This window comes from Agelaius phoeniceus (genome assembly GCF_051311805.1).
Source record: "Agelaius phoeniceus isolate bAgePho1 chromosome W unlocalized genomic scaffold, bAgePho1.hap1 SUPER_W_unloc_2, whole genome shotgun sequence".
Taxonomy (NCBI): Eukaryota; Metazoa; Chordata; class Aves; order Passeriformes; family Icteridae; genus Agelaius; species Agelaius phoeniceus.
In genome coordinates this window covers 6981589-7008687 of record NW_027509867.1, presented here as the reverse complement: position 1 = coordinate 7008687, position 27099 = coordinate 6981589, and the positions used below count along the sequence as shown (strand labels likewise).

The following is a 27099-nucleotide window of genomic DNA, read 5'->3' as shown; positions in this document are numbered from 1 at the left end:
TCTCAAGGGACTAATTAAAGTAGATAACTGGGGGCTGCAACTGCACAATCCTTCTCACAGAGTCTGTATCAAAAGGCAAACACCAAGTATCTTCAAATCACTGAAGTACCCTGAAGCATTAATGAGCCCCACTGAGTGTTGTTACTGACAGAGCCTCTCCAGGGACTAATTACAGCAGATAATTGGAGGCCATGATTGCACAAACCTCTCAGAGACTGCAAGGCAAAAGCCAAACCCAAAGTCCTTTGAAAAACCTGCAGTCCCTGCAGGGAGCATGAAGGAGCCCCCAGGGCCATTGCTGAGCAAGGCTCCCCAGGGACTCCTTGCAGCAGATCCTTGAGGCCACTGGGATGTGGGCTAGGGGGGGATGCTGAGGGCAGCACAAGGGGCTGACAGTGCCCAGCCTGGCTGGGGCTGTGCCAGGAGGCCCCAGGGCCTCAGGACAAGGTGTCTCCTCCCAGCCCTTGGTGGCACAGACCCTGCAGTGCCCCAGGGCACCAAGACTTGGCTTCTCTTTGTCCCCACCTGTCATCACTGCCTGCAGTTCTCTGCTCTGCCTGGGGCCTGGGGACACTTGTTCAGTCGTGTCCCTCAGTGGGACCCATTAAAAGTCCAAGAAAATTTGGAGTTGGATTCTGCCTTGGAGTTCTGGAGAGGTTTCTTCAGCTCCCTCTCAGGGACTGATGTTCAGGGCTTGAGCACAAAGCCCCAGAGGCTGATTAAAGTCCTTGTGCTGTGTCTGTGCTGCTGAGCTGGGCTGGGCTCCTGGCCCAGAGGCAGCTCCTGGTCACCAAGAAGAGCTTCAAAAGCACATTTCTCTGGATGAGCAGCTCTTGTGCCAGCCCAGCAGGGCTGGGGCACTGCCTGCAGCCAGCCCGGGCACAGCACAGAGGCACAGAGAGCTTCAATCAGTCAGGGCTGGGAAGGGGCTGAGAAGTGCCTGGGGCACAATCACTGCCAGCCCTTGGCACAGGAACCTCTGGCTGCAGGACAGTGCAGCTGCAGCTCCTGGAGCCATCTCCTCAAGCTGGAACATGCCAATGCCTGCAGAACCTGTGAGTACAGCTCTGAGGATTTCTGGTGCAGGGGAGGTGAAATTCTCATGAAGCTCTGACATGCTGAGGGGTTCTGGTCAGTCACAGAATATTTCCAAGACAAGGACTTTGTAAAAAATGAGGAAACTTTCAAAGACTTTGTATTCAGTTTCCCACTATTGGAGCATGGCAGGGAGGGGGGGATATGTATAAAGGTTGATTATGAATTATAATTATGAATTTTGACGAGTGCCTGAGACATCTGAACTGTTTCTTTTTAGTGATCAGTAGGAGATCCCTAATGTGCTTTCAGCCCCTCTGCCCATGGACAGCAGCAGCATCACCTTTGCTGGAGCCATCAGGCTCAGTCTGAGCTGTCCTTTCTCCAAGCTGCAAACAGAACCTGCCCCCAGGCAGTGCCCTGCAAACAGGCAGGGTTCTGTCAGGCCAAGGAGAGTGCACAGAGATTTGGGGTCTGTGAGTGGTGGCAGGGAGAGATCAGGCACAGGGAAACACCTGCAGGAGGGAAATCTGCAGGAAGCAGAGAGAAGATCAGGCAATGAGAGAAAACAAACCCCAGCAATGCTGAGGCAGGGAGAGTTTAGAGATGCCCACAGGAGCCCCTGCAGTGCAGCCCCTCCCTCTGAACAAGCCCCCTCCCTCCTGTGGCCCAGCCAAGCCTCTGCCCTCAGGGCCGGGGCTCCAAGGCGTGCAGCCCCTCCTGTGCAGGCAGAGCTGCAGCAGAGCCGTGGGGCAGCTCTGCAGCCCCGGGCCCAGTTCCCTCTGCAGAGCACAGGGCTGGGAGCAGCTGCCCGGCCCTGGGGGCTCTGGCAGGGGGCACAGCTGGCTCAGGGTGACGCTGTCCCCAGTGCCCGGCTCTGGGCAATGCTGTCAGTGCAGCCAGGGAAGGAGATGCATCTCCCTCAATCCAATGCCATCAGAAGGACACTTGGAAGTCTCCCTGAGATTTCAGTCCAAGCTGGGAGCTTCAATCCATGATGCAAACCTGTCCTGCAACATCTCTGTGTTATCTGAAAGCCTGAGGGTGAGGCACAGAAGTTCTAGGATGGGAAAATGCTGCTGGGTTGGTGAAATGAGGCCTGTGTTTCCCTGGGTACAAATGTGGGGCTGCGACCTTGAGAAAGGAATGGACATTTGGTGGACTGTGGGGGATCCATCTGCTCTCAGCAGTGTCAGGATGGTTTTAATGGGAAACATGGGAGGATGATCATCCTATGTCTAAGAATGATGAAAGCCCAGAGAATCCTGGAACAGGACTGGGAGACAGACCTCCTCCCCTCACTCTCCACTCACCACCTTGCCTCAGAGAACTCACTCTGTTCTCCCTGAGGGCAGCAGAAATGCTGAGAGTTACTGACATCTGAATATAGCAAGAGAGGGGGAAGACGAGCTGTAAAATCTCTAGAAGATTTAAACAGATTTTACCATTCCTGCTCTCTGGCAGTGGGGGTGCACATGCTCACAGGGCCGTCTATATTAACAAGGGTTCAAAGTGGAACACGAGGACAGGTCCCTGTCCTCCTCCCACATCTGCACAGCAGAGCTGAATAATAAAAACCCTGTGTGTAGCTGCCCTGAACCTGATGTCCCACTCAGCCAGCACCAGCCAGGGATCCCCCCTTGGAGCGGAAGGAAAATCTGCTGGAAATTCAAAAGGGTGTCAGAGGGTTATACAAGAAGGGTCTATGGGAAAAGGCTTTGTTTTTGCTGGAAAAAATTCCTCCTAAACTGTCACTGACTTTTCTCCATGAACAGCTCCCCAAGGCCAGTCCCAGCAAATGTCCAACAGCAGCTCCATCAGGCACTTCCTGCTGCTGGCATTGGCAGACACGCGGCAGCTGCAGCTCCTGCACTTCTGCCTCTTGCTGGGCATCTCCCTGGCTGCCCTCCTGGGCAACGGCCTCATCATCAGCGCCGTAGCCTGCGGCCACCACCTGCACACGCCCATGTTCTTCTTCCTGCTCAACCTGGCCCTCGCTGACCTGGGCTCCATCTGCACCACTGTCCCCAAAGCCATGCACAATTCCCTCTGGGACACCAGCAACATCTCCTACACTGGATGTGCTGCCCAAGTCTTTCTGATTTTCTTCTTCCTTGGATCAGAGTTTTCCCTCCTGACCATCATGTGCTACGACCGCTACGTGTCCATCTGCAAACCCCTACACTACGGGACCCTCCTGGGCAGCAGAGCTTGTGCCCACATGGCAGCAGCTGCCTGGGCCAGTGCCTTTCTCACTGCTCTCATGCACACAGCCAATACATTTTCCCTACCCCTGTGCCACGGCAATGCCCTGGGCCAGTTCTTCTGTGAAGTGCCCCAGATGCTCAAGCTCTCCTGTGCCAAATCCTATCTCAGGGAACTGGGGCTTCTTGCTGTTAGTGTGTGTTTATCTTCTGGATGTTTTGTGTTCATTGTTTTCTCCTATGTGCAGATCTTCAGGGCTGTGCTGAGGATCCCCTCTGAGCAGGGACGGCACAAAGCCTTTTCCACCTGCCTCCCTCACCTGGCTGTGGTCACCCTGTTTGTCAGCACTGCCACATTTTCCTACCTGAAGCCCCCCTCCATGTCCTCCCCATCCCTGGATCTGGCCCTGTCAGTTCTGTACTCGGTGGTGCCTCCAGCCCTGAACCCTCTCATCTACAGCCTGAGGAACCAGGAGCTCAAGGCTGCTGTGTGGAGACTGATGACTGGATGGTTTCAGAAACATTAAACTGCTGGACAATTTCTGACAATCACTTGTAATAAAAGTTATCTTTGATACTTCTTGTTCAATAATTTTGAAGGTTTTTTTCCTTTGTTTTAGTATTTTCATATTGTCAACAAAGAAATGTCAATCTTTGTGCCATTTCTCATTTCGTTTCTCTCCACCTTCCCTGTGCCCACAGACTGTGTCAATGAGGGGTTGTGCTCTCAATGGCTTTAGAGGAACCAAAGGATCTCCCAGCAGAGTTTTCTGCAGAGATGCCCTTTTGTTGCCTTCTCTGGAGCTGCAGCAGCAATGTCTGTGTGCAGAGCTGGGGCAGATCAGTGCTGGCCCAGCAGCTGTGCCCAGCAGCAGCAGCAGCAGCAGCAGCACTTGGTGTTGCCAGTGCTGCTGCTGTGGCCCTGCCCCGCTGCCCTGGTGGCCCTGGTGTTGCTGCAGGGCCTGAGTGCTCTCGGGGCCGGGCACAGCCCTGGGGGTGGCAGTGCCGGGGCTGCAGCAGGGACAGGCCATGGGCACTGCTGGGGCAGCGCTGACGCCTCAGGCCAGGCCCTGGGGGCTCCAGGCTCCTTGCCCAGGCTCTCTCAAGAGCACGGCCAGGCCAATGCTCAGCACAGAAACCCCCGTCAGCAGCCCCAGGCTGGCCGTGGGCAGGCTGGGGGCAAACAGCATGGCTGGGGCTCTGCAAGGGCCCTGGGCCAGACGGGAAGGAGCAGCAGAGCAGGGGCTGATCCATGCCCAGTGCGCTGCACAGCCCAGGGCAGCATCCCAGAGCGTCCTCATGCAGCTGCCAACAACATCCCCCCTCTGCAGCCCTGGCCTCTCCCTCAGCTCACACAGGTGCCCCATCCTTGCAGGCACAGACACGGCAGCACTGCCTCAGCAGCCCCTGTTTGCATTGCACACAGCAGGGCCAGCACCCCCATGCTGTTGCTGTGGGGACATGAACCTGAGGGAGCACAAATGCCATCAGCCCCTGGGGCCAGCAAGGCCTGGGGGACACCAGGGAAACCACTCAGCTTTGTCCTGGCCTCTGCACTCAGCCAGAAAGTTTGTTCCCATCAGCTGGGACTTTCCTGTGCCACTGCAGACGCTGTTGCTCAGAGCCAGGGCTGCCTGGCAGCCATCCCCAGACTGCCCTGAGCATTTCCTGTGTGCCACCTTTGCTTTCTTTACTCTTCATGGTACAAATTTCTTCCCATTGCCCACCCCTGCTCCCTCCCCTGCAATCAGCCCATCTCTCTCTTGGTCCTACTGGCCACACCATTCCTGAGCCTTCTTGCCCACCTGGGCACACTGCTGCCTCATGTCCAGCCTGCTGTCCATCAGTCCCTGCAGGTCCCTTTCTGCCTGGCTGCTCTCCAGCCACTCTGTCCCCAGCCTGTAGTGCTGCAGGGGTTGTGGTGGCCAAAGTGCAGGACCAGCACTGGGACTTGTTAAACCTCACCTTGTTGGATTTGGGCCCTGGATCCAGCCTGTCCAGGGCCCTGTGCAGAGACCCCCTACCCTCCAGCACATCCACACTCCCAGCCAGCTTGGTGTCACCACGGTTCCAGGAGGCCCCAGAGTCTCCCAATGGTCTCCATGACTCCATGAGGCCTCCCAGTGTAACAATGTCCCTTTTGATTCCATGGGATCCCTTGGTGCCAGAAAGTCCCTTGGATCCTTGGGCCCTGCAGTGTCACAATGGCACCGTGGTCCCCCAAGGCCCAGCAGTGTCACAATGGATCCTGGGTTCCATGAGGTCTGGCAGTGCAGCAATGTTCTCCTTGGTTCCACAGTGTCACAATTGCCTCTGGTCCCAAGGGCCACCATGGTGTCAAACATGTTTCCTTCATTCCAGGAGTCCCTGAGGAGCAGCCCTGGCCCCTTGGTTCCATGGGGCCCTGCAGTGTCACAATGGCCCCATTGTGACACCAGGTCCTGCTCTGTCACAATGCTCTGCATGGTTCCACAAGGCCCTGCAGGGTCACAGTGGCCTCTGAGGTTCCACCAGGACCCAGACTGTCACCATGGACTCCTTGCTTCCATCCAGCCCCACAGTGTCACAATGGCCCCTTGGCTCTGTGCTGCCATGTCGTACACAGTGTCACCATGGTCCTCTTGGTGCCACCAGGCCCTGCAGTGTCACAATGGCCCCTTGCTTCTCCAGGCCCTGCAGTGTCACAATCATCAGAGAATCAGCCAGGCTGGAAAAAACCTTGGAGAGCATCAGGTCCAACCTGGGACCCAAGACCACCTTGTCACCCAGACCATGGCACTGAGTGCCACATCCAGTCTTTCTTTAAACACTTCCAGGGATGGTGACTCACCCACCTCCCTGGGCAGCCCATTCCAATGCCCAATCACCCTTTGTTTTAAGAATATTCCCTATTGTCCAGCCTAAACTTTACCTGGTGCAGCTGAAGGCTGTGTCCTCTTGTCCTGTCACTGTTCCCTGGGAAAAGAGCCCAACCCCCACCTGGCTGCACCCTCCTGTGAGGCAGTTGTAGAGAGTGATGAGGTCTCCCCTGAGCCTCCTCTTCTCCAGGATAAACAACCCCAGCTCTCTCAGGTGCTCCTCACAGGACTTGTGTTCCAGACCCCTCACCAGCCTGGTTTCCCTTCTCTGGACACGCTCCAGCCCCTCCAGGTCCTTCCTAAATTGGGGGGCCCAGAACTGGACACAGCACTCGAGGTGCTGCCCAAACAGTGCCCAGCACAGGGGAAGAATCCCTGCCCTGCTCCTGCTGGCCACACCATTCCTGATCCATAGGAGTGCCAGGGATTGGACGAGGGAAATGGTGGGGAGGGCGTAGAGACAGAGTCTGATTGATTGTCCGCCATGAAGGGTCTTGATTTTCATATCTATTCAAACTGCACAAGGAGGTACCTGGATTCAATGCCAACTGGAGATTGCACATATTAATATATCAACAGGAAAAGAAAACCTAAATAGGACCTAAAAATTCTTTTCTCAGTGTCTTTTTAAATAGAATTTATTCAGTTTGAATACACTACTGAAATCTGTCAAATTAACCACAAAGGATTTGAAAATTAAAATCAAATTACTCCCAGAGTCTTGGCTTGTTAAGGGCCTGGGACACTGAATTCCTGCACTGAAGAGCTGAAGGCTGAACAAGCCTCTGCAGCAGGAAAATTCAGCAACAGCCTCCAAGTTGCTGAGGATGTCAGCAGCCCCCATTGAGGCCATCCCTGCCCAGAGACTTTGGGGGAATGGGCAGATGTCATGGTTTAGGGCAAATTTGTAGGAGAATTTCCAAATTAGGGCCCCTCCAGTAAGCAAACCCACACGGCCCCTCCCCCCAACCGGTTCGGGAAGGATTCCTCGGAGAGGAGTGGAAAGAACCTGTTTATTTAACAGGCACAGCACCCCCAGCACACAGAATGAACAATACTGGATGACACCACTCTGAAAAAAGATGAAAAATTCAGAAAGTGCCTCTGGGGGTGGTCACTCTGTTCTCAGTCCCTCCGGTGCTGGGGCAGCTGCTGCAGGCCTCAAGGTGCAGATTCTTGGTGTTTCCCAGGTCCCAGTCCGGAGCAGGTTTGAAATGGTCAGAAAAAGGAAAGGAGAAACAGTCCAGGAAGAAATTGGACAGTTTAGCTAAACTAGCTAATGAGCAAAGCAAGCAGAAGCGAAGCAAGCAAGAGCGAGAGAGAGCAAAGCGAAAAGCAAAAGCAGAAAAAGCAAAAGCTGCAGTCTCTGTGTCCTGCCAGGCTGATAAGAAAACCAAAACAAAACTTTCCCTCTTCAGAGCCGGTCTTAAAGGTACAGACCATAATATCCAGCATAAACAGAACACATGAATGGGGATACAAGCATCATAACGTCACCCTGGTACATTCCACCCCTTATCCCCATATCATCAACATACTACCACACATCATGCAGTTATTCACACAAAATTTCCATCTGCTCCCCCAAAATTTACAAGCAATACCCATCATGCCCTCATCACATCCCCACACTGGACCACTGAATCCATGCCCTATACCACAGAGTGGCAGGATTTCACCCCTTTCACCTTACTCACTCAAAGCTCCATCTTTCACTTGCCCAGACCTTCAACACTTACACATTTCCTTCTATCTCATGTCTGTATGGTGTAATGTACAGACAATGGCAGTAACATCCAACAAACAGTGATATTGCATATCATTCTCACCCCACAATCAGATCTCCCTGAGGTACACATCGTGTTGTTCCATCTCTTTGCATTATCTACCATGTGCAACCTGGTCCCTGAGCAAAGACAACCCCACAAATGAGTTTGTCTGTACTCGAGGCAGAATTGATCCACACAGTCTTCCCCGACAAACCTCTGACATGCACCACTGGGACTTTATCTCCATCTATTACATTCAGGGACTCAGACTGGGCAGGACCTGCTCGGTTGGTGGAACCTTGGCTGTTAACTGACCAGGTGGCCTTTGGTAATTGCTGCTCCCAATTTTTGAAAGATCCCCCACCCAAAGCTTTCAGCTGGGTTTTTAGTAGTCCATTGTACCTCTCCACTTTGCCTGCAGCTGGTGCATGGTAGGGGATATGGTACACCCACTCAATGCCATGTTCCCTAGCCCAGGTGCTGATAAGGCTGTCCTTGAAATGAGTCCCATTGTCTGACTCAATCCTCTCAGGGGTGCCATGTCTCCACAGGATTTGCTTTTCCAGGCCCAGGATGGTGTTCCAGGCAGTAGCATGAGACACAGGGTAGGTTTCCAACCATCCAGTGGTGGCTTCCACCATGGTCAGCACGTGGCGCTTGCCCTGGCGTGTCTGGGGCAGTGGGATGGAGTCAATCTGCCAGGCCTCCCCATACTTGTACTTGAACCCCCGCCCACCGTACCATAGGGGCTTCACTCGCTTGGCCTGCTTGATGGCAGCACACATCTCACAGTCATGGATAACCTGAGAAATACTGTCCATGGTTAAATCCACCCCTCGGTCTCCTGCCCACTTATAGGTGGCATCTCTGCCCTGATGGCCTGAGGCATCATGGGCCCATCAAGCTAGGAATAACTCTCCCTTCTGTTGCCAATCTAAGTCTATCTTCGACACCTCTATTTTTGCTACCTGATCTACCTGTTTGTTGTTTTGGTGTTCCTCATTAGCCCAGCTCTTGGGGACATGGGCATCTACATGGTGGACCTTCACAGGTAGCCTCCCTACCCTGGCAGCAATGTCTTTCCACTCTTCAGCAGCCCAAAATGGTTTTCCTCTACTCTGCCAGCTGGACTCTTTCCACCTCTCCAGCCATCCCCACAGAGCATTGGCTTCCATCCATGAATCAGTGTAGAGGTAGAGCTTCGGCCACTTCTCTCTTTCTACAATGTCCAGGGCCAGCTGAATGGCTTTGAGTTCCACAAGTTGGCTTGATCCACCTTCACCTTCAGTGGCCTCTGTGACCTGTCGTGTGGGGCTCCATACGGCTGCTTTCCACTTCCGGTTCATCCCTACGATGCGACAGGAACCGTCAGTGAAAAGAGCGTAGCGTGTTTCCTCTGGGGGCAGTTGGGAACAGAAGGAGGAGCTTCTTCAGCCCGTGTTGCTGGTTTTGTACTTCATCTGTGACACCAAAATTTTCACCTTCGGGCCCATTTGTAATTACCTCCAAACTCCCAGGGCGATTCAGTTTACCTATACGGGCGCTGTCTCTGTCCCTCTGGGAGCCTCTCAGGAACCCTGGGCCAGTCCCGAGTCGGCAGACACCGGGGGCAGCCCCGACACGGCCGACAGCGGGGAGACACTCTCTGTGCCCCGAGGGTACTGAGGGCACCTGGGCTGGGCGCCTGTGCAGCACAAGAGACACCAGAGACATCGCTAGAAGATAAAGGGCTGACTATTAGCAGAGGTTAATCCAAGGTTTTATTCTAGGAGTCCCAAAGGAGCCCCTACACCTCAGGGGCCTCCTGCCCACAGCCCCGGGAGATGTGCCAAGGTTACATTTAAAGGGAGGTGGAAACCCAAAGTAGATAACGTTTTACTAACCAAGAAGTGACCCTAAGGGATGGGTACTGGAGGATGGACATTTAGGACAGCATATGGGGCAGGGCTTGGGGGGCTGACCCCTGGCCTCTGGCTGATCACTCAACATCCTGGAACGAAGCTTCTGGATGGAGGGGATGGGATGCTGAGTGATTGACAGAGAGCCAGGGTGGGGGTTTGGGGATGATCTCAGCAAGGGAAAGGGATTACACAGGTAAAGGGAGGGGGGTACCATTTGGGATGAACCATTTGGGAAAAATACGGGGATTCAAAAAAAAAACTATTACAAAGTATTACAAAGTATAAAAACACACTACAACACACCACCCAGATCTGGTGTTTTCTGCACAAGTGCCCAGATCCGGAAATTTCCCAGGGCTTACACAGCCCAAGTTCAGCAATTTGCTGGCACAGAAAGCCAAAATCTGGCAATTTCCTGATGCCAATACAGGCGCCCAGACCTGGTGTTTGCTGCCACTGCCAGTGCCCAGATCTGGGTATTTCCCTGTTCTGGCAGAGCCAAGTCCAGCAATTTTCTGGCAAAGAAAGCCACAACCCAGCACTGCCCAGATCTGGTGTGTTGGGGTTGGTTTAAAAGCAGAGGGAGACCTCGGCTTAAGGCCATGGGAAAACCCTCTTTAGTCAGGGTCAGCAGGAGCTCCCACCCATAATCCTCTTGTTCAGTTATGCAGATTGTTACTAGAAAGTTCTGAGTTCTCTTTGCTACCATTGGTTACTTTATACTGCAAAAATTGTAATATTCTTAATCCCTCCTTCCTCTTGGATCCTTCCCTCAGATCCCACCTTAACCCCTCCCCATAAATAAATGGATAAATATCCCTGCTAGACCCTGGACCCAGGCTTTTTTCTGCTTTGCTCTCTCTACTGTGCACGCCATCCTGTTTGTTGTGTTTGCCTTCATTGAAGTTCTGTTTCCAAAGCACCAGATGAAAGCAGTCTCTGTCTGTAAAGTGGCCAGAGCTGGTTCTCAGGGAAACCACTGGTCAACGGTCCGGATGAGGGCCAGAAGGTTTCACTGGTGTTTGCTGGCACCACCAGTGCCCACATCTGGAAATTTCCCTATTCTGACACAGCCCAAGTGCAGCAGCAATTTACTGGCACAGAAATCCAAAACCCGGTAACTTTCTGCTACTGGCCCTGGCACTGCCCACATCTTGTGTTTGCTGCGCCAGTGCCCAGATTGGGAAATTTCCCGGTGCCAGCAGAGCCCAAATCTGGAAGATTTCTGTTCCTGGCAACGACACCACCCAGATCTGGTGTTTGCTGGCAGTACCAGCATCCAGATCTGAAAACTTCCTGGTGCTGGCACAGCCCAAGTCCAGTGATTTGCTGGCACAGAAAGCCAAAATTTGGAAATCTGCAGGTTCTGGCTCCAGCACCATCCAGATCTGGTGTTTGCTGGGACCGCCAGTGCCCAGATTTGGAAATTTCCCAATGCCTTCACAGCCCAGGTCCAGCAATTTGGTTTTAGCTAGCTTAGGCAGAGAAGTTCCTGGGACTGTGACTTTCCTTTTTCTTGGAACTGTTTAAACCTGCTCTGGATTGAAAACCCAGAAAAACACCGGCAGCTCACACCTGTGGCCCACCTAGGTCTGGGACGCTGCATTCCAGCACCAGAGGGACTTAGAAGAGACCGAGTGAGCCAACTACAACTCACAAAAAGGACTTTCTGAATTTGCCATCTCTTCAGCACTGTCAGAGGTTTCATTTAATATTATTCAGTATTCATGCTTCTGAATACTTTACTTGTTAAATAAACTGGGGTTTTTTTCACTTTTCTTGAAGGAAGTCTTTTCCTGAACTAGTAGTAGTAGGGGGAGGGGCCACTTGAACTTGCTTTCTAGACAGACCCCTTTTGGAGGTTTCCTCCCCAAATTTGCCCTAAGCCAACACAAACAGTCATCATGAAAATTTCACCAGTGGCATAATTTCCTGCTGGCAAATCTTGGGACAGAAGCTTGACCTTGTTCTCCATGAGACATTCTTGGGAAGAGCAGACAGGAGAAGATTCCTGGAAAACTGAAACAGCTTTCCAGAAGGGAAATGAAAATGAAAGAAACAATCCAAGATGTTTTCCTCTATTTATTTCTATGCTCCCCTTTTCCATGTTGCATTACTTGTCCATCCCAGGAATTCCAGATGCACCGCACCTCTAAGACTGGTGACTTAGTGATTTTTAGACACTTGAAAATACCATGAGCCACACACAGTTTTCCTTCCCCTGGTTTTACTGGAAGGCAACACTGGAGATGTAAGTGCAGTGCTTGGGTCAGGTAGGAATCCTACAGCAAGGTAAGGGGGCCCGACAGTGTTTGACCCTCAGCCAGGCCAATGCAGAGCAGCAAGCGAGGGGATTGCTGTGCCAGTGTGCAGGAGTCAGGGCTCTGCATCTGGGCTCACCGCTGCAAAGTTCCCGTGTTTGGACAGACTCAGGGGCTGTGCCCGGGGCGCGCGGGGCTCGAACGTGGGGCTCGTGGGGCGAGCGGGGAACGGACACGGGGACGAACGGCCCCGGAGCTTCAGTTGCAGCGGCGGCAGCGGCGGCAGCAGCAGCGGCGGCAGCAGCAGCGGCAGCAGCAGCAGCGACAGCAGCAGTAGCGGCAGCAGCAGCAGCGGCATCAGAAAAGCAGATATTTTAGAACACTCTTTCCTTCTTTCTCTTTATCTTTTTCTTTCTCTTTCTCTCCCGTTCCCGCTGTCGGGCACCCTTCTCTCGGGGTCCCTTGCCCGGCGTCCCTCTCCTCTCCCCGCCTCCCTCTCCCCTGCCGGGCCGGGCCATGCCCCCGGCCCGCCCCCGGCCCCGGGCGGGGCTGCCCCGTGCCCGGCCCCGGCCGTCCCGCCGCGCTCTCGCCTCCGCCCGGCTCTGGCCGTACTGGCGGTGGCGCTGCTGGGCGGGCGTCAGTGCCTGGTGCGGGGGCGGCATCGCCGCCCTTCGGCTCCGCCTGGCCCGAGCCCGGCCCCAGACCCGACGCAGGGTCCAGTCCCGGCCCCGGCCCCAACCCCGGCCCCGGCCCCGGCCCCGGCCCCGGCTCCGGCTCCTCCCGGGGCCCGTGGAGGACACAGGCGCCGCGGCCGCTCCCGCCGCCTCTGCTGCGGCTTCCCCGGCCCAAGCTCCGCCGCTCGGCAGCGCGGCCGCCGGCCTCGAGCCTCCCGTGCCGCGTTCCAAAGAGCGAACGCCTGGGCATGGCCGGCCCGGGGCGGCTGAGGGGCGCTCGGGGGCCGTTGCTGGCCCCGGCCCGAGCGCTGACAGCCGCGTCTCGCCCGCAGGGAAGGCGCACGAGGCCCTGCAGGAGCGGTACCGAGTGGGTTCGCTGCTGGGGCGCGGAGGATTCGGCAGCGTCTTCGCGGCCACGCGGCTCTCGGACGGCGCCCCGGTGAGCGGCGGGGCCGGCGGCGGGCGCAGGAGGAGGAGGAGGAGGAGGAGGAGGAGGAGGATGGGGCTGGGCAGGGCGGGCGGCGAGCTGAGCCCGCTGCTGTCCTTGGCTTGCAGGTGGCCATCAAAAGGGTGCCACGGAACCGCGTCCGGCACTGGGGCGAGCTGGTGAGTGAGCGGGGCCAGCGGCAGCAGCCGGGGCTGCCGGGCGGGGATGAGCCGAGGCCCGGCACGGTGGAAGCCGCCAGGACGCCTCGAGGGAGAGCGGGCGTGGGTCCAGCGCAGGGCGCAGAGCATCCCGGGCTGGCTGAGGGCTCCCCGAGCCCCGGCACGGCATCGGCCCCACTGAGGGCATCGTGCTCCTCCCGCAGCCCGACGGCAGCAGGGCCCCTCTGGAGATCGTGCTGCAGGCCAAGGTGTCCACTGGCTTCCCTGGTGTGGTGCAGCTGCTGGAGTGGCTTGAGCTGCCCAACCACATCGTGATGGTGCTGGAGCGGCCAGAGCGCTGTCAGGACCTGCAGCGTTTCATTGGGGCACGGCGGTTCCTGCCCGAGGAGGTGGCGCGGGAGCTGTTCCGCCAGGTGCTGGAGGCCGTGTGGCACTGCACCAGCTGCGGGGTCCTGCACCGCGACATCAAGCCCGAGAACATCCTGCTCGACCTGCACACCGGGAAGGCCAAACTGATCGACTTTGGCTGTGGCACCTACCTGCAAGACACAGCCTACACTCACTTTGCAGGTGAGCCCACGTAAGGGTGTACTCCTGGTCCCGGGATCTCATGGCCCAACATCTCCCAGCCCAAGCTGGCTGTGGCAGAGGGGATTCTCCCTTTTGCTGCCAGTCAGGGGACTGAGTCTTCAGCTGAGTTGCTTTAGAGCGGGGCTGGGTGGGGAGCCATCTTCCAGCCCTGCTGGCAGCCTTTGCCAGCCACTCTGCCCAGGACTGGGGCTGGGCTGGGGCAGCCAACCTGACCAAAACCCCCATGGGTGGGGGTAGCAGAGATGGGGGCGAAACCTGTGCCCCAGCCAGTTTGGTGTGCAGGCGAGAGGAAGAGCTTGGACTGATCCACTCTCCCTGTTTGCCTTGGCTTCCTAATATTTTTGGGGCAATGCAGGCAGGGAGGATAAGGGCATGTTTTCCCCAGCACGGAGAGGGTTTTTCCTTTGCAGGTCATGGTCAGGCTTAGCCAGGGCTTCCTCTGCCCTCTTCTGACACCAGTGGCTTCTTTTGCAAGCCTAAGTTTGTGCACAAGTCCCAGGTGCTGGTGAGAGGGCAGTGGTCACCCTGTGTGCCACTGATGCAGCCCCCGCAGGCCCAGGGATGCTGGGGCCAGGCTGTGGGAGCAGCAGCATCCCCCTGCTGAACTCCATCTGTATTCCATAGGAACACTGTCCTACAGCCCCCCGGAATGGAACGACTTTGGCTGGTACCATGGCGAGGCAGCAACGATCTGGTCCCTGGGCATCCTGCTGCACCAGATGGTCTGCGGGGAGCACCCGTTCAGGAGGGGCCAGAACCTCAGCTGGGGCCAGCTCCCGCTGCCACAAGGGCTCTCTCAAGGTGGATCCTCTTCTCTGGGCACGGGGGGAATCCCAGTGCTGGGAGCCAGCAGCGGGCTCGTGAGCATCCCGCTCTGGCAGCTGCTGAGGAGGTGGCACATGTCCTGCTCTCCTCCAAAACAGGGAATTGATGGGAAAGTTTAGGCCTAACCCTGAGCGCATCCAGAATGGCCTGGCCATGGGAATAGTGGGGCAAAGCAGACAGGAGCCTTCTCTGGCTGACCGGCAGTTTCTGCTTTCTCTCCCCAGAGTGCAAAGATCTGATCAGGTGGTGTTTATCCGTGAACTCCTTGGACAGACCCACATTAGAAGACCTGTTCTGTGATCCTTGGGTGCAGGATATTCCTCTGCCATAGAAGAAGGGAGGGAGCCACAGGCACACTTTGATGCAGGGCCTGGTAAGTTCCAGCTCCACACATGCCTTGGCAATCAGAAGCAAAGGAACCCAGACCGTTTTGTGCTGCCTGTGTCACTGCACCGGGGCCATGGGATGGGCACACGCAGCCCTTGTGCTGGAGCTGAGCTGCTCTGCCCAGCACTGGTGGCCGCCATCCAAGCTGGTTTTGCTTGTGCTGGTTCCCTGACAGCTGGGGCCCTGGGCAGAGCCCTGAAAGCCTGGTCTTCCCCCAGGGAAGGAGCAGGAGCCCCTGGAGAAGCTGTACCGGGTGGGGATGCTGCTGCTGCTGCTGCTGCTGCTGCTGCTGCTGCTGGAGACAGCCAGGATGACATCAAGGATGACAAGCTCTTCCTCAGCCTGGCCACTGGAGGCTGAAGGTAATGGACTTTGATTCTGGCACCTTCTTCAAAGCCAAACTCCACAGGGAATTTGCAGATGAGTCCCCAGATGGGGAAATTCTGCCAGATTTGGGCATGGCCCAGCCTGGCTGGGAACCAAAGGCTCCCCCTTTGCTGGGGCAGATGCAACTCATCCTTCAGTCGCTGCCCAGCTGCTTTTTGGCAGGGCTGGGGGAATGGGCTGGGCTGGGTACGAAATGGGAGTGGGCTCCTGGCCCTGCCAACAGCCCCCAGCAGCCACCGTGCCCCAGGCTGGGGCTGGGGCTGGGGCTGGGGCAGCCAGCCCGACACAAACAAAGCCCCATGCTGGGAGCAGAGGTGGGACTCCAGAACCTGTGCAGGGGCTGCTTTGCTGTGCAGGCAAGGAACGGCTTGGGCTGCTCCACTGCCCTTGTTTGCTTTGGGATCACCGTGATTTTGGGGGGCAGTGCAGGGGGGAAGAGAGAAAGTGTGGGCTTCCCTCAGCCATGGCTGGGTTTTTCCCTACCATGTAGGAGTTGGGCCTCCCTCAAGGCCCTGACAGAGATAAGAGTTTTTCCCGTTTTTCTTGTTTTCCCTTTTTGCATCTAATCTCTTTTCAAGAATGTGTTGTTTGTTTTTCCAGAAGAAGCATTCTAGGTGGTCCAGTGTGGATGGGGAAGTGCTTGGGAGCAGCTGTGGCGTGGATGGGCCGTGCCCTTGGAGAAGGCTGAGGCCATGGTTTGGGAGCAGCTTTTCTTGCAGCCGTGGCTGGCGTGAGGTGGGTCCCTGTGTGCTTGGCAGGGTGGGATCAGAGCTTTTGGGAGATGGCAGCGAGCACAGGAGCATCCTGCTCTGGGCAGCTGCTGAGGGCTGGATGTGCCGTGGCTGGCTGCAGGCTGGGCACATGTCCTGCCCTCCTGCTCTGCTGCCAAAGGCAGCAGGGATGGGCAGCTCTGGGCACAGCTCTGGGCACAGCCAGCACGGCCTGGGCCCCACAGGCCTTGGCACAAGGGCACAGGAGCCCTCAGCTGACGGGCGGTTTCTGCTTTCTCTCCTTGCAGCCGGGCTCTGCGGCTGCTGAGGCTGCTCTGGGCTCTGCCAGGGCTCTGCTGGGCTCAGCCCTGGGCCCAGCTGGGCTGGCTCTGCCCTCACATTGCTCTGACAGCTCTGCATCAGACGAGCCCGTTGCGAGCACAGCGCCTGAGCTTTCTGCTTTGGCAGTGAGTGAGACTCTGCTGCAGGCCCAGAGATTGCAGCTGGGGACACACATCCAATTGGCAAGGACCCAAACTCTCCACAGTCCCAGCTGAACGCCTGGATCTGCACAGGCTGTTTGTCTGTCCCACTCTTCCTTCTTGATTGGCTGGAATTGTGCAGTTGCACATTCTTCCTCCTCTAGCAGTGCCACGAGTGGGCCAAAGCTGGCGAGTGGGCCGTGCTCCTGAGGCAGTGCAGTCTGGAGCTGGTGGATGGAGAATTGCCCTTCTGCACTCCCAAACCAGAGCAAAAAGCTGTCAGTGGGACTTTGTGTCTTTAAGAAACCCCTGACAGTTTCAAAGGGAATGTGCAGCTCATTTCCAGGCTGAGAAGGAAGGGCATCTTCTAAAGGATTTGGGGTTTGACAGAGTTTCCATTCCCAGTCCTGCTTGGAGCTAGAAGGGCACAAAGTAATTTCCTCTTGCTTCGACCACAATTGAAAATAACAATGTTGGAACCAAAGCCCAAAATCTTTTTTTTAAAAAGATTTCTGAGGCCAGTAAGATGGATCCATGGCATCAGCACATTTACAATGTAAATAACTGAGTTCTCTTTTTAAAATAATTCACTTCTTAATGCAAAGAATGTAACTTTGCATTTATGTTTTGTTATTTTCACTAACATTATGTTATCTTTTTTCACTAACACTTGGATTTTATTCTTATCTTTTACAATTTACCTATTTTTTTCCCTTTTTCTTTTTTTTTCCTTTAAATAGAAAACATGTCCTATCAAAGGAATGTCCTTTGCTCCTGGTTCCTGTGTGGAGCAGCTCCCTTCCTGCTGGCTGAGCTGCTCAGGCAGAGCCCGGCAGCTCCTGGCCCTGCAGGGCTGAGGCTTTTCCCCGTTGCTGGGCACAGACTGATGGAGCAGCACAGCTGAACACGGGCACACAGAGGGACCAGGAGCAGCTGCCTTTGGCCACCTGAGGCTCCAAGGCCCAACCTCTGAGCAGCCAGGGCTAGAAGAGACTGGCAGGATCTGATCCCTGACTCTGGGCCAGGGCTGCACAAATGACCCCACAGCAGCAGCAGCAGCAGCAGCAGCAGCAGATGGAGCTGACTTTCAGCACAGCCCCTGCCCCTGTTCCCTCCCGTGTGCAGCGGTGTCACAGCAGCCTGAGGCACCTGGGAGCCCCCAGTGCCAGCAGGGACTTGAGATGGCAGCCCTGGGCTCCTGGAGGCTGTGCAAGGAACGGAGCTGGGCACTCCCTGTCCATGGGGAGCTTGCAGATGGAAAAGGCTGCTGTGCCCAGGCAGCTGCAAGGGCACAGAAAGGAGGCTCTGGAGCACTGGATCTGTGCCAGTGCCACAGTCCTGGGCAGCAGCCAGCCAGCCCTGGGGGAACAGAGGGCACAGCACGAGGGACAGAAGCAGGCAAGGGCAGAGACTGGAGAGAGCCAGAGCCAGGAGCAGGAACAGCTGCTCCATTGCACTCTTGGAGAAAGCTCTTGGCTGGTTCCAAGCGCTGAAAGGCGTGAAGGGCAGAGAGGAGGCCACAGCAAACAATGCTCCTGTTTGCACAGCCTCCCCTCTGCGTGTCCCAGAAGGAATTGCATGGACTGTGCTCTTCTCTCCGAGTCGTCTCGTTCAGCATGAGCAGCTCAGCACCAGGAGCTGAAGGAGCTGAAGCCTCAGGCCACAGGAGCTGGGCAAGAGGAGACTTTCTGAGCAAATGAATGCTGCTAACGTGGACCCAGCTGAACGCAGTGGATAGAATCATGGAATCACAGAATCCTTTCTGTTGGAAAAGCCCTCTGAGCTCACCCAGTGCAGCCGCTCAGCCAGCAGTGCCAAGCCCAGCACTAAACCACGTCCCTGAAGTGCCAAGGCCTGGACAGCAGCCCTGAGTGAGGCCTGAACAGCAGGCCCTGAGCCCAAGGTGGCCTCTGGATGAACCTTCCAACCAAAGGTTATCTTTGTATCTGCTCCCTGATGAAATATGCATGGTCATTAGCACTGTGATAGGTGTAGCCACTCATTAGTGAAACATGTATGGACCTTTGTGTATTTAGAGCCAGACAAGGCCATGAAATCTGACATCTGGCCTTGTTTGGGGCTGAATGGTTAAAGTCACCTCCCTTGGTTCCTCCTGGGGCCCTGGCCAGGCTTTGGGAGGGAGCCAAGAGGAGGATGAAACCAGATGTTGCCACACTAGCAGTGCTGTCAGTTTGTCCATTCAGCACTGTCAGAGCTGGGCCCTCTCCCAGCGGGGCTGGAGCCTCAGCTGTGGCTGGAGGCACCTGCAGGAATTGCCAGTGCCCAGGAGTGGCTCTGCAGCCCTTGGCTGTGACAGCTTCCCCAGCTGCTGTGTGGGTCTGGGGGATGGTAAAGGCTGAGGGTAACTGGGGCTGGATCTTTCTCAATCACTGCAGGCAATCTTTGGTGGGGATGGTTGGGTGCATTGCTGAGCTGCTCCTGTTGTGATTCTTTGCTGCTTTGAGCTGCAGGAAATGAAACTGATTCCTTCAGTTGGAGTCTGTGTCTTTGGTGCTGACCCTGCCCACTGGTCAAACAAAACTGGCCCAGTCTGGCCAGATCCCAACAAAATGTCACTTGTTCAGTGTAAATGTGAGGAATCAGTGCCATCAGAAATTCCCAGAGGGGAAGCCCTTCCCTGGAGTTCCCTGGCTCTGGAGTGGGCTGAGGTCGGAGCTCCGTGGGAGCAGTGGGGCAGTCGGGTAAAAGAGGCTGAACCCCTGGATGGCTTCAAATGCATCCAAAAATTACATAAGGGAAAAGGAAAAGAACTTGTGGGTTTGGGAAGACGAGGATGAATTTTGTAAACAACACATTGGAAACAGCACCAACAGAAGGAAAAACTGTTGCTGTAACACTCCCACACGGAGTGACAGAAGGTTTTAATCTTGAGCTCAGGTTCATTTGTGCTAGTGATATAATTATAATGATAGTAGTAATAATAATAATAATAAATTAATCGTAATAGTTATATATAATATAACACAATAATTTATATTTGTATCTATGTAATTAGAAATTGATACTATTAAATAAGGCTGACAGTACTAATATGTCAGCTTTAGCTGCTCACTGTGACACTCAATACTCTACAAAAAGGACTGGCCAAGACCCAAATGTCAGTGGTAAACTTTTTGAACTCTATACAAGGCATAAAGGAGGAAGGGATGAAATTGGCTATTTCTATAGGATTTGCTGATACTGTGATGCAGAGTGCTTTTTTTGTTACTGTGAGAAATGCAGTGATTAAGCCTGCTGGGTTTTTCATATCCCAGACAATCCACAAGCTGCAGGATTGGTTGCATGGGTGAAGGGGTTGTTAAAAGAGCAGTTGAAAAAATGAGGAGATGGGAACCTGTCCCCATGGAGAACCCATCTCCCAGATGTGCTTCATGCCCTTAACAATGGCCCACTGGGGAAATGGAAACCCCTGGCTGTGCATGGCTGCACCCAATTTACATTAATGAACTAAATCAATTATTAGAAGAAGTAAGAAGTGATGCTGTTAAAATATCCAACAGCACATCCTGCGAGCTCCAACAAACACAAATGGGGCTCTGCAGAACTGCACAGCCTTGGATTATCTGCTTGCTGGCCAGGGAGGATCCTGGGCTATGCCAGGACAGGAATGTTGCAGGAATGTCTATCAGTGCTGGGTTTGAGGTCCAACAATCAGAAATCACCTCAATAGAAAGATCAGGAGAAGAGAGGCAGAAAGAAGAAAATTCCTCATAGTGGGATTGGCTCCCAAATTGGAGGCTGCTGTGAAATGCATTCGTGGCAGTCACTGCAATCATTGCATTGTGAGCACTTGGTGTGTTATGATTCCATGTTAGAGTTGCTGTGACATCTTGTGCTGGAAATGGAGTACTGGGACTTGTCCATAAAGAGACACAGTCTCAAGAAAAATGGGGGCATTTGATAAATAACAGAGAATAGCAACTAATTAGGGCTGTTTTAAAAGGAATGCAAATTGTAGCTTTGAGTAATGAACTTGAACAGCACTTAACTGAAGAACAAGAGGTGATGCCTTTATGCCTAATACCTAAATCTAAACTCTGTTATCCAAAGAATTGTTTTGAAGGTTGCAGTTCATCTGTAGGTCAAGGCATTGATTGAAGCACTGAGGCCTCACCAGGCCTGAACAACAGGCCCTGAGGCAAAGCTGAGCTCCAGATGAACCTTACAACCAAAGGTTATATTTGTATCTGCTCATTAATGAATCATTATTAGCAATATAAGCGCTGTACATGTTCATTGGTGAAATATGGATTTACTTTTTTGTATTTGGAAACCAGAAAAGGCCCCATCTGGCTTTGTTTGAGGCTGTGGGATCAAAGTCACCTCCCTTGGTTCCTCCTGGGGCCCTGGCCAGGCTTTGGGAGGGAGCCAAGAGGAGGATGAAACCAGATGTTGCCACACTAGCAGTGCTGTCAGTTTGTCCATTCAGCACTGTCAGAGCTGGGCCCTCTCCCAGCGGGGTTGGAGCCTCACCTGGGGCTGGAGGCACCTGCAGGAATTGCCAGTGCCCAGGAGTGGCTCTGCAGCCCTTGGCTGTGACAGCTTCCCCAGCTGCTGTGTGGGTCTGGGGGATGGTAAAGGCTGAGGGTAACTGGGGCTGGATCTTTCTCAATCACTGCAGGCAATCTTTGGTGGGGATGGTTGGGTGCATTGCTGAGCTGCTCCTGTTGTGATTCTTTGCTGCTTTGAGCTGCAGGAAATGAAACTGATTCCTTCAGTTGGAGTCTGTGTCTTTGGTGCTGACCCTGCCCACTGGTCAAACAAAACTGGCCCAGTCTGGCCAGATCCCAACAAAATGTCACTTGTTCAGTGTAAATGTGAGGAATCAGTGCCATCAGAGATTCCCAGATGGGAAGCCCTTCCCTGGAGTTCCCTGGCTCTGGAGTGGGCTGAGGTCGGAGCCCCGTGGGAGCAGTGGGGCAGTTGGGTAAAAGAGGCTGAACCCCTGGATGGCTTCAAATGCATCCAAAAATTGCACATGGAAAAGGAATAGAACTTGTGGGTGTGGGAAAACGAGGGTGAATTTTGTTAACAAAACATTGGAAACAGCAGCAACAGAAGGAAAAAACTGTTGTTGTAACACTCCCACATGGAGTGACAGAAGGTTTTAATCTTGAGCTCAGGTTCATTTGGACAAGTGAAATATTATTATTATTATTATTATTATTATTATTATTATTATTATTATTATTATTATTATTATTATTATTATTATTATATAACACAATAATTTATATTTTTATCTATGTATTTAAAAATTGATAATGTGAAATAATGCTGACAATACTAATTTGTCAGCTTTGGCTGCTCACTCTGACACTAAATACTCTACAGAAAAGGACTGGCCAGGACCCAAATGTCAGTGGTAAACTTTGTGAATTGTATACAAGGAATAAATGAGGAAGGGATGAAATCGGCTGTTTTTACAGGATCTGCTGATACTGTGATGCAGAGTGCTTTGTCTGTTAATGTGAAAAATGCAGTGATTAAGACTGCTGGATTTTTCATATCCCAGACAATCCACAAGCTGCAGGATTGGTTGAATGGGTGAAGGGGTTGTTAAAAGAGCAGTTGAAAAAATGAGGAGATGGGAACCTGTCCCCATGGAGAACCCATCTCCCAGATGTGCTCCATGCCCTTAACAATGGCCCACTGGGGAAATGGAAACCCCTGGCTGTGCATGGCTGCACCCAATTCACATTAATGAACTAAATCAATTATTAGAAGAAGTAAGAAGTGATGCTGTTAAAATATCCAACAGCACATCCTGCGAGCTCCAACAAACACAAATGGGGCTCTGCAGAACTGCACGGCCTTGGATTATCTGCTTGCTGGCCAGGGAGGATCCTGGGCTATTCCAGGACAGGAATGTTGCAGGAATGTCTATCAGTGCTGGGTTTGAGGTCCAACAATCAGGAATCACCTCAATAGAAAGATCAGGAGAAGAGAGGCAGAAAGAAGAAATTTCCTCATGGTGGGATTGGCTCCCAAATTGGAGGCTGCTGTGAAATGCATTTGTGGCAGTCACTGCAATCATTACATTGTGAGCACTTGGTGTGTTATGATTCCATGTTGGAGTTATTGTGACACCTTGTGCTGGAAATGGAGTACTGAGACTTGTCTAAAAAGAGACACAGTCTCAAGGAAAAAAGGGGCATTTGATAAAGAACAGAGAATAGCAACTAATTAGGCATGTTTTAAAAGGAATTAAAATTATAGCTCTGAGTAATGAACTCAAACAGCACTTAATTGAAGAACAAGAGGTGATGCTTTTGTGCCTAATACCTAAATTTAAACTATGTTATTGCAATTGTTCTGAAGGTTGCAGTTCATCTGTAGGTCAAAGCACTGAGTGAAGCACTGAGGCCTCACCAGGCCCTGAGTGAGGCCTGAACAACAGGCCCTGAGGCAAAGCTGAGCTCCAGATGAACCTTTCAACCAAAGGTAATATTTGTATCCACTCATCAATGAATCATTATTAGCAATATGATCTCTGTATGTGTTCATTGGTGAAATATGGATTTACATTCCTGTATTTAGAAAGCAGGCCAGATCCCATCTGGCTTTGTTTGAGGCTGTGGGATCAAAGTCACCTCCCTTGGTTCCTCCTTGAGCCCTGGCCAGGCTTTGGGAGAAGCCAATCAGGAGAATGAAACCAGATGTTCCCACACCAGCAGTGGTGTCAGCTTGTTTGTTTAACAGTGTAAAAGGTGGGCCCTCTCACAGTGAGGTTGAAGCCTCATTGTCTGCAAAGGTGGGTGCACCTGCAGGAATTCCCAGTGTCCAGGAGTGGCTCTCCAGTCCTTGGCTGTGAAAGGGTTAAAAGCACTGTGCCCCGGCATACTTGGGCAAGAATAAGAGACACTGCACCCAATATGGAAGCTTGCAAATATTCAGCCACAAGCTCAAGACACAGGATGAAACTTGGCAAGAAACAGAGAACAAAACTGGCAGAAATGAAGGGCAGAGCTTGCTAAAACCAGTGAGGAAATTGCTGAAACTGCCAGCAAGAGACTGTGCATGCCTAGAGGAGAAAGGTGCAAAGGGCACGGCGATGAAGACGTCCAGCCTTCATCAGGAGACCCCCGAGGAAGACGCGGAGCCTTCCTCAGTGCCAGCACCAGTGCACGCTGCGCCTGCGCCTGGCGCATGCTAATGATGGTAATGAGTGCTGAGAGATCGTTTGCATAACCACACCTTTTCTAAGGAAAACCATGAATGTGCATAGAGTATAACCATCCATTGTAATCTCTGTGTGCTGTGTGCTGTCAGGAGGAGATATCCCTGCACACCCCGTGCTGAATAAAGCAAATCCCCCTCCCTGGGCTTTGTCTGGGAAGTGTCTCTGGGCCCCGTTTGGGGCCATCCACGTCCATGGGGTTCTGTCAAGTCCCAGAGGAACCTTGGTGCCACGTTGTTCCCCAGCCTCACAGTGCTCTCCTGCTGCCATGAGGTCCCTCCCTGTGTGACACCCTGCAGCCCTGGCTCCATCAGGGTCTCTGGGGTTCCTTGGTGCACGCCTTTCTCCCATCTGAGCCTTGCTCCCATGGGTTCCATGGACTGACAGTGGCCCTCTGCATTCCATGGGCCCAGCTAGATCACAGCAGAGCCTGGCTTTCATCAGGTTCTGATACCTGTTCTGCCAGCTGACAGGGCTGATTTAAAGAGCACAGAAACCAATGGGAAGAATGGTCTTATTTTACTGTGAGGGTTAAGGCAACACAAAATTATACATTCAATACAACTGCATGCTTGGCTTTAGCAACAAGCAAAAAGAAGCAAGGTAATGCACCTAATCATTATTACAGGAGAGAAAGGATAGGGACTGAGAAAGACACATCCCCAATTGCCTAAATACTTTACCATCACACAGAGTCTGCAGTCGCTGGGGAGCCCCATTTCACAGCGAGGACCTGGAGAACTCTTGCAAGCACTTGGGAAAATCCCACGTGGTGCATCCACCCGTAGGTGAGGTCTCCAAATTTGCTCCAAAAGTGGGTCCAGGTTTTTAGGCCCAAATCAGCAAGTCAAAGGAACTGGATTATATTTTTAGCCCATGAACTCCTGGGTCTCCTGGCACTTTTGCTGACCAGGAAGACCCAGGGCTTCGCCAGAGCCGAGTCCCTGGCTTGGAGGGTTTCCCCTAAAATATCCTACAAGCCTCTATTCATGTCAGTTGGGAAAATTTCTCAGAGTGATACATTTCTTGCAGGTAACTACACAAGATTATGTGAAAGTCTCCAAAGCAGCTGGCTTGGTGTTAAACAGCTGCAGAAGCACCTTGGTCATCTATTTTTAGTTAACTAAAACTGATGGTGTTAGTCACATAATGCCCAGGGTTTGTCCTGTAAGCCAGCTCTGGCTGAGGGCTGCCACTCAGGCCTGAGCACATCAGCAGCTGAAGTGCCCACAACTGGGAATGGCAAAAACACCCCCTGGGACTGGCCCAGAGGCCCTGGGACTCCCTGGCATGGATCACCTCAGGAGACAGGATTTCAGGGAGCCCAAAGGACTTTTGGGAGAGCTGCTGTGGACACAGAGGGAATGGCACAGCTGGATCCCTTGCCTGGGCTCCCAGAGGACCCTTCTGCTGTGGGGCTGCTGAGGGTGGAGGAGCAGCAGGAACCCATGGCCACCCCAAAGCAGGGCCCCGTTGGCAACACGGCCCCGACCGGGGCTGCGGGACCCCATCCCTGGGATGAGTCAGGAGCTGCAGAGCTGGGAGTGCTCAGCCAGAGCCTTCAGCAGCCCCACACGGCCAGAGCGTGAGCCCAGTGGGGAGTGGGCACTGACAGGGACTGTGGGGCCTGAACCAAGGCCCAGCCCCACTGAGAGCGGCTGTGCCGGACCCGCTGCAGCTCCAGGAGCAGCTGGAGCCCCAGGCAGCCAAGGGGTGCCACCATGGATGTTCCTTTCTTCCCCTCAGAAAGGACACTGGGAAGCTGGGGAAGTGTCAGTGAAAGGAGCAGGGATGGTGGGAGCTGTGGAACAGCACTGACACGAGAAACCCAAACTCTCCTGAGAAAGGAGGGCAGAAATCCCCAGTGTCCAGCATCCTGCCAGAGAAACCCATTCCCAGAATTACCAACATAAAGCCATCCTCCAATTCTGTGGATTGTGCTGCTCCTGACCCACTAACACCTTCCCCCCAGAGTGAAGCTCTGAAGTGGGATTGATGGAGGAAAGCTGAGCCCTGAGCCAGGCCAGGGGCAGTGCCAGGAGCATCCCCTGGCGCTGTTTGACAGCGGCTCTGCAGGAGCTGGGGATGCAAACAGGACAAACCTGAGCATCTCCCACCATCAGATACCTCAGAGCTCACACAGCAACACGGCCGTGGCTCTCCCAAACTGGATTTAGGAATGGCACACCTACTGCAGCCATTGGGTCCAGATCAGCCCAGATCCCTTTGGGACTGTTATAAATGAGAAACTTGACTGGGCCATTATTCAAGCACAAACCAGTGCCAGCAGTGAGCGGGGCCTGTTGTTTCAGGACTGGTTCCTATGGGAAACATCCCGCTTCCCATGGCAGACATCCCGCTCCAATCAGGCCAGCACCTCCGGGTTAGAATTTGAAGGGTCTCAGTCTCAGTCCTTGGGGAGGGCTTCAAGCTCCGTCCTTGACAGCACTTGTGAGGCATGTTATGAATAAGAAGCTTGACTAGGCCAATATTCAAGCAGCAATCAATTTATTAATTAATATGGCAAAGTATGAGCAATACAGCGCTGGGTACAGTGGGGGAAGTTTTCCCTCCAACTGCACCCCGATAATTGAGGGTTACAGGTATTTATAGGGGTACTCATCAGCTTTTTTCAACAGTTTCTATTTCTAATTTTTACTCATCAGCAATTTTTATTTCAAATTATTACATCACAATTCTATACACTATTGTGATTTTAATTTCTCAGGATGTATTTTCAAAGGAGTATCCCCAGATGGTGATGGTCCAGTTTCCAAAAGAAGAAAGACGAATCCCATCTGGTGGAGTCCAGCTCCCCAGATGTGTCCACCTTTTAATTGCAGAGACTATAAATCTCATAACAGTGATGTCCAGCTTCCCTTTGGTCGAAACCATAAATCCTTGAGGTGATGTTCATCTTCCTTTCTCAAACTGTTTTTCTCTGCTTCAATAAGGCGTGAGATAAGCATATTTGCTATATATATGTTCCAAAGCTATAGTTTCAAGGATACAAGTAATATTCTAAAATTAGACTTCAAAAGGTTATTATTGCAGAGCTTTTTTATGGATTAAATAGAAGCAAAAAGCAACATCCTTAACACCTTCATTCCAGGGTTAATTGCAAACAAAAGATAGGTTCAAAGGCCTTTTTCCATGCTTTGTTTTCCTCAGTTATTATTCGAATTCGCAACTATCCCATTGTCGATGT

At 53.2% G+C, this 27099-nt stretch overlaps 2 protein-coding genes across 2 annotated transcripts in view; one reads left to right on the top strand and one right to left on the bottom strand.

Annotated features, from left to right (window-relative positions):
• The window catches only part of LOC143692686 (uncharacterized), a 513344-nt gene that overhangs the window by 122907 nt on the left and 363338 nt on the right, over positions 1–27099 (bottom strand). The gene's annotated exons all lie outside the window — the stretch shown is intronic.
• LOC143692768 (olfactory receptor 14J1-like) lies at positions 2834–3766 on the top strand. The gene has a single exon (XM_077173009.1). The coding sequence runs from the start codon at positions 2834–2836 to the stop codon at positions 3764–3766; it is 933 nt and encodes a 310-aa protein (XP_077029124.1).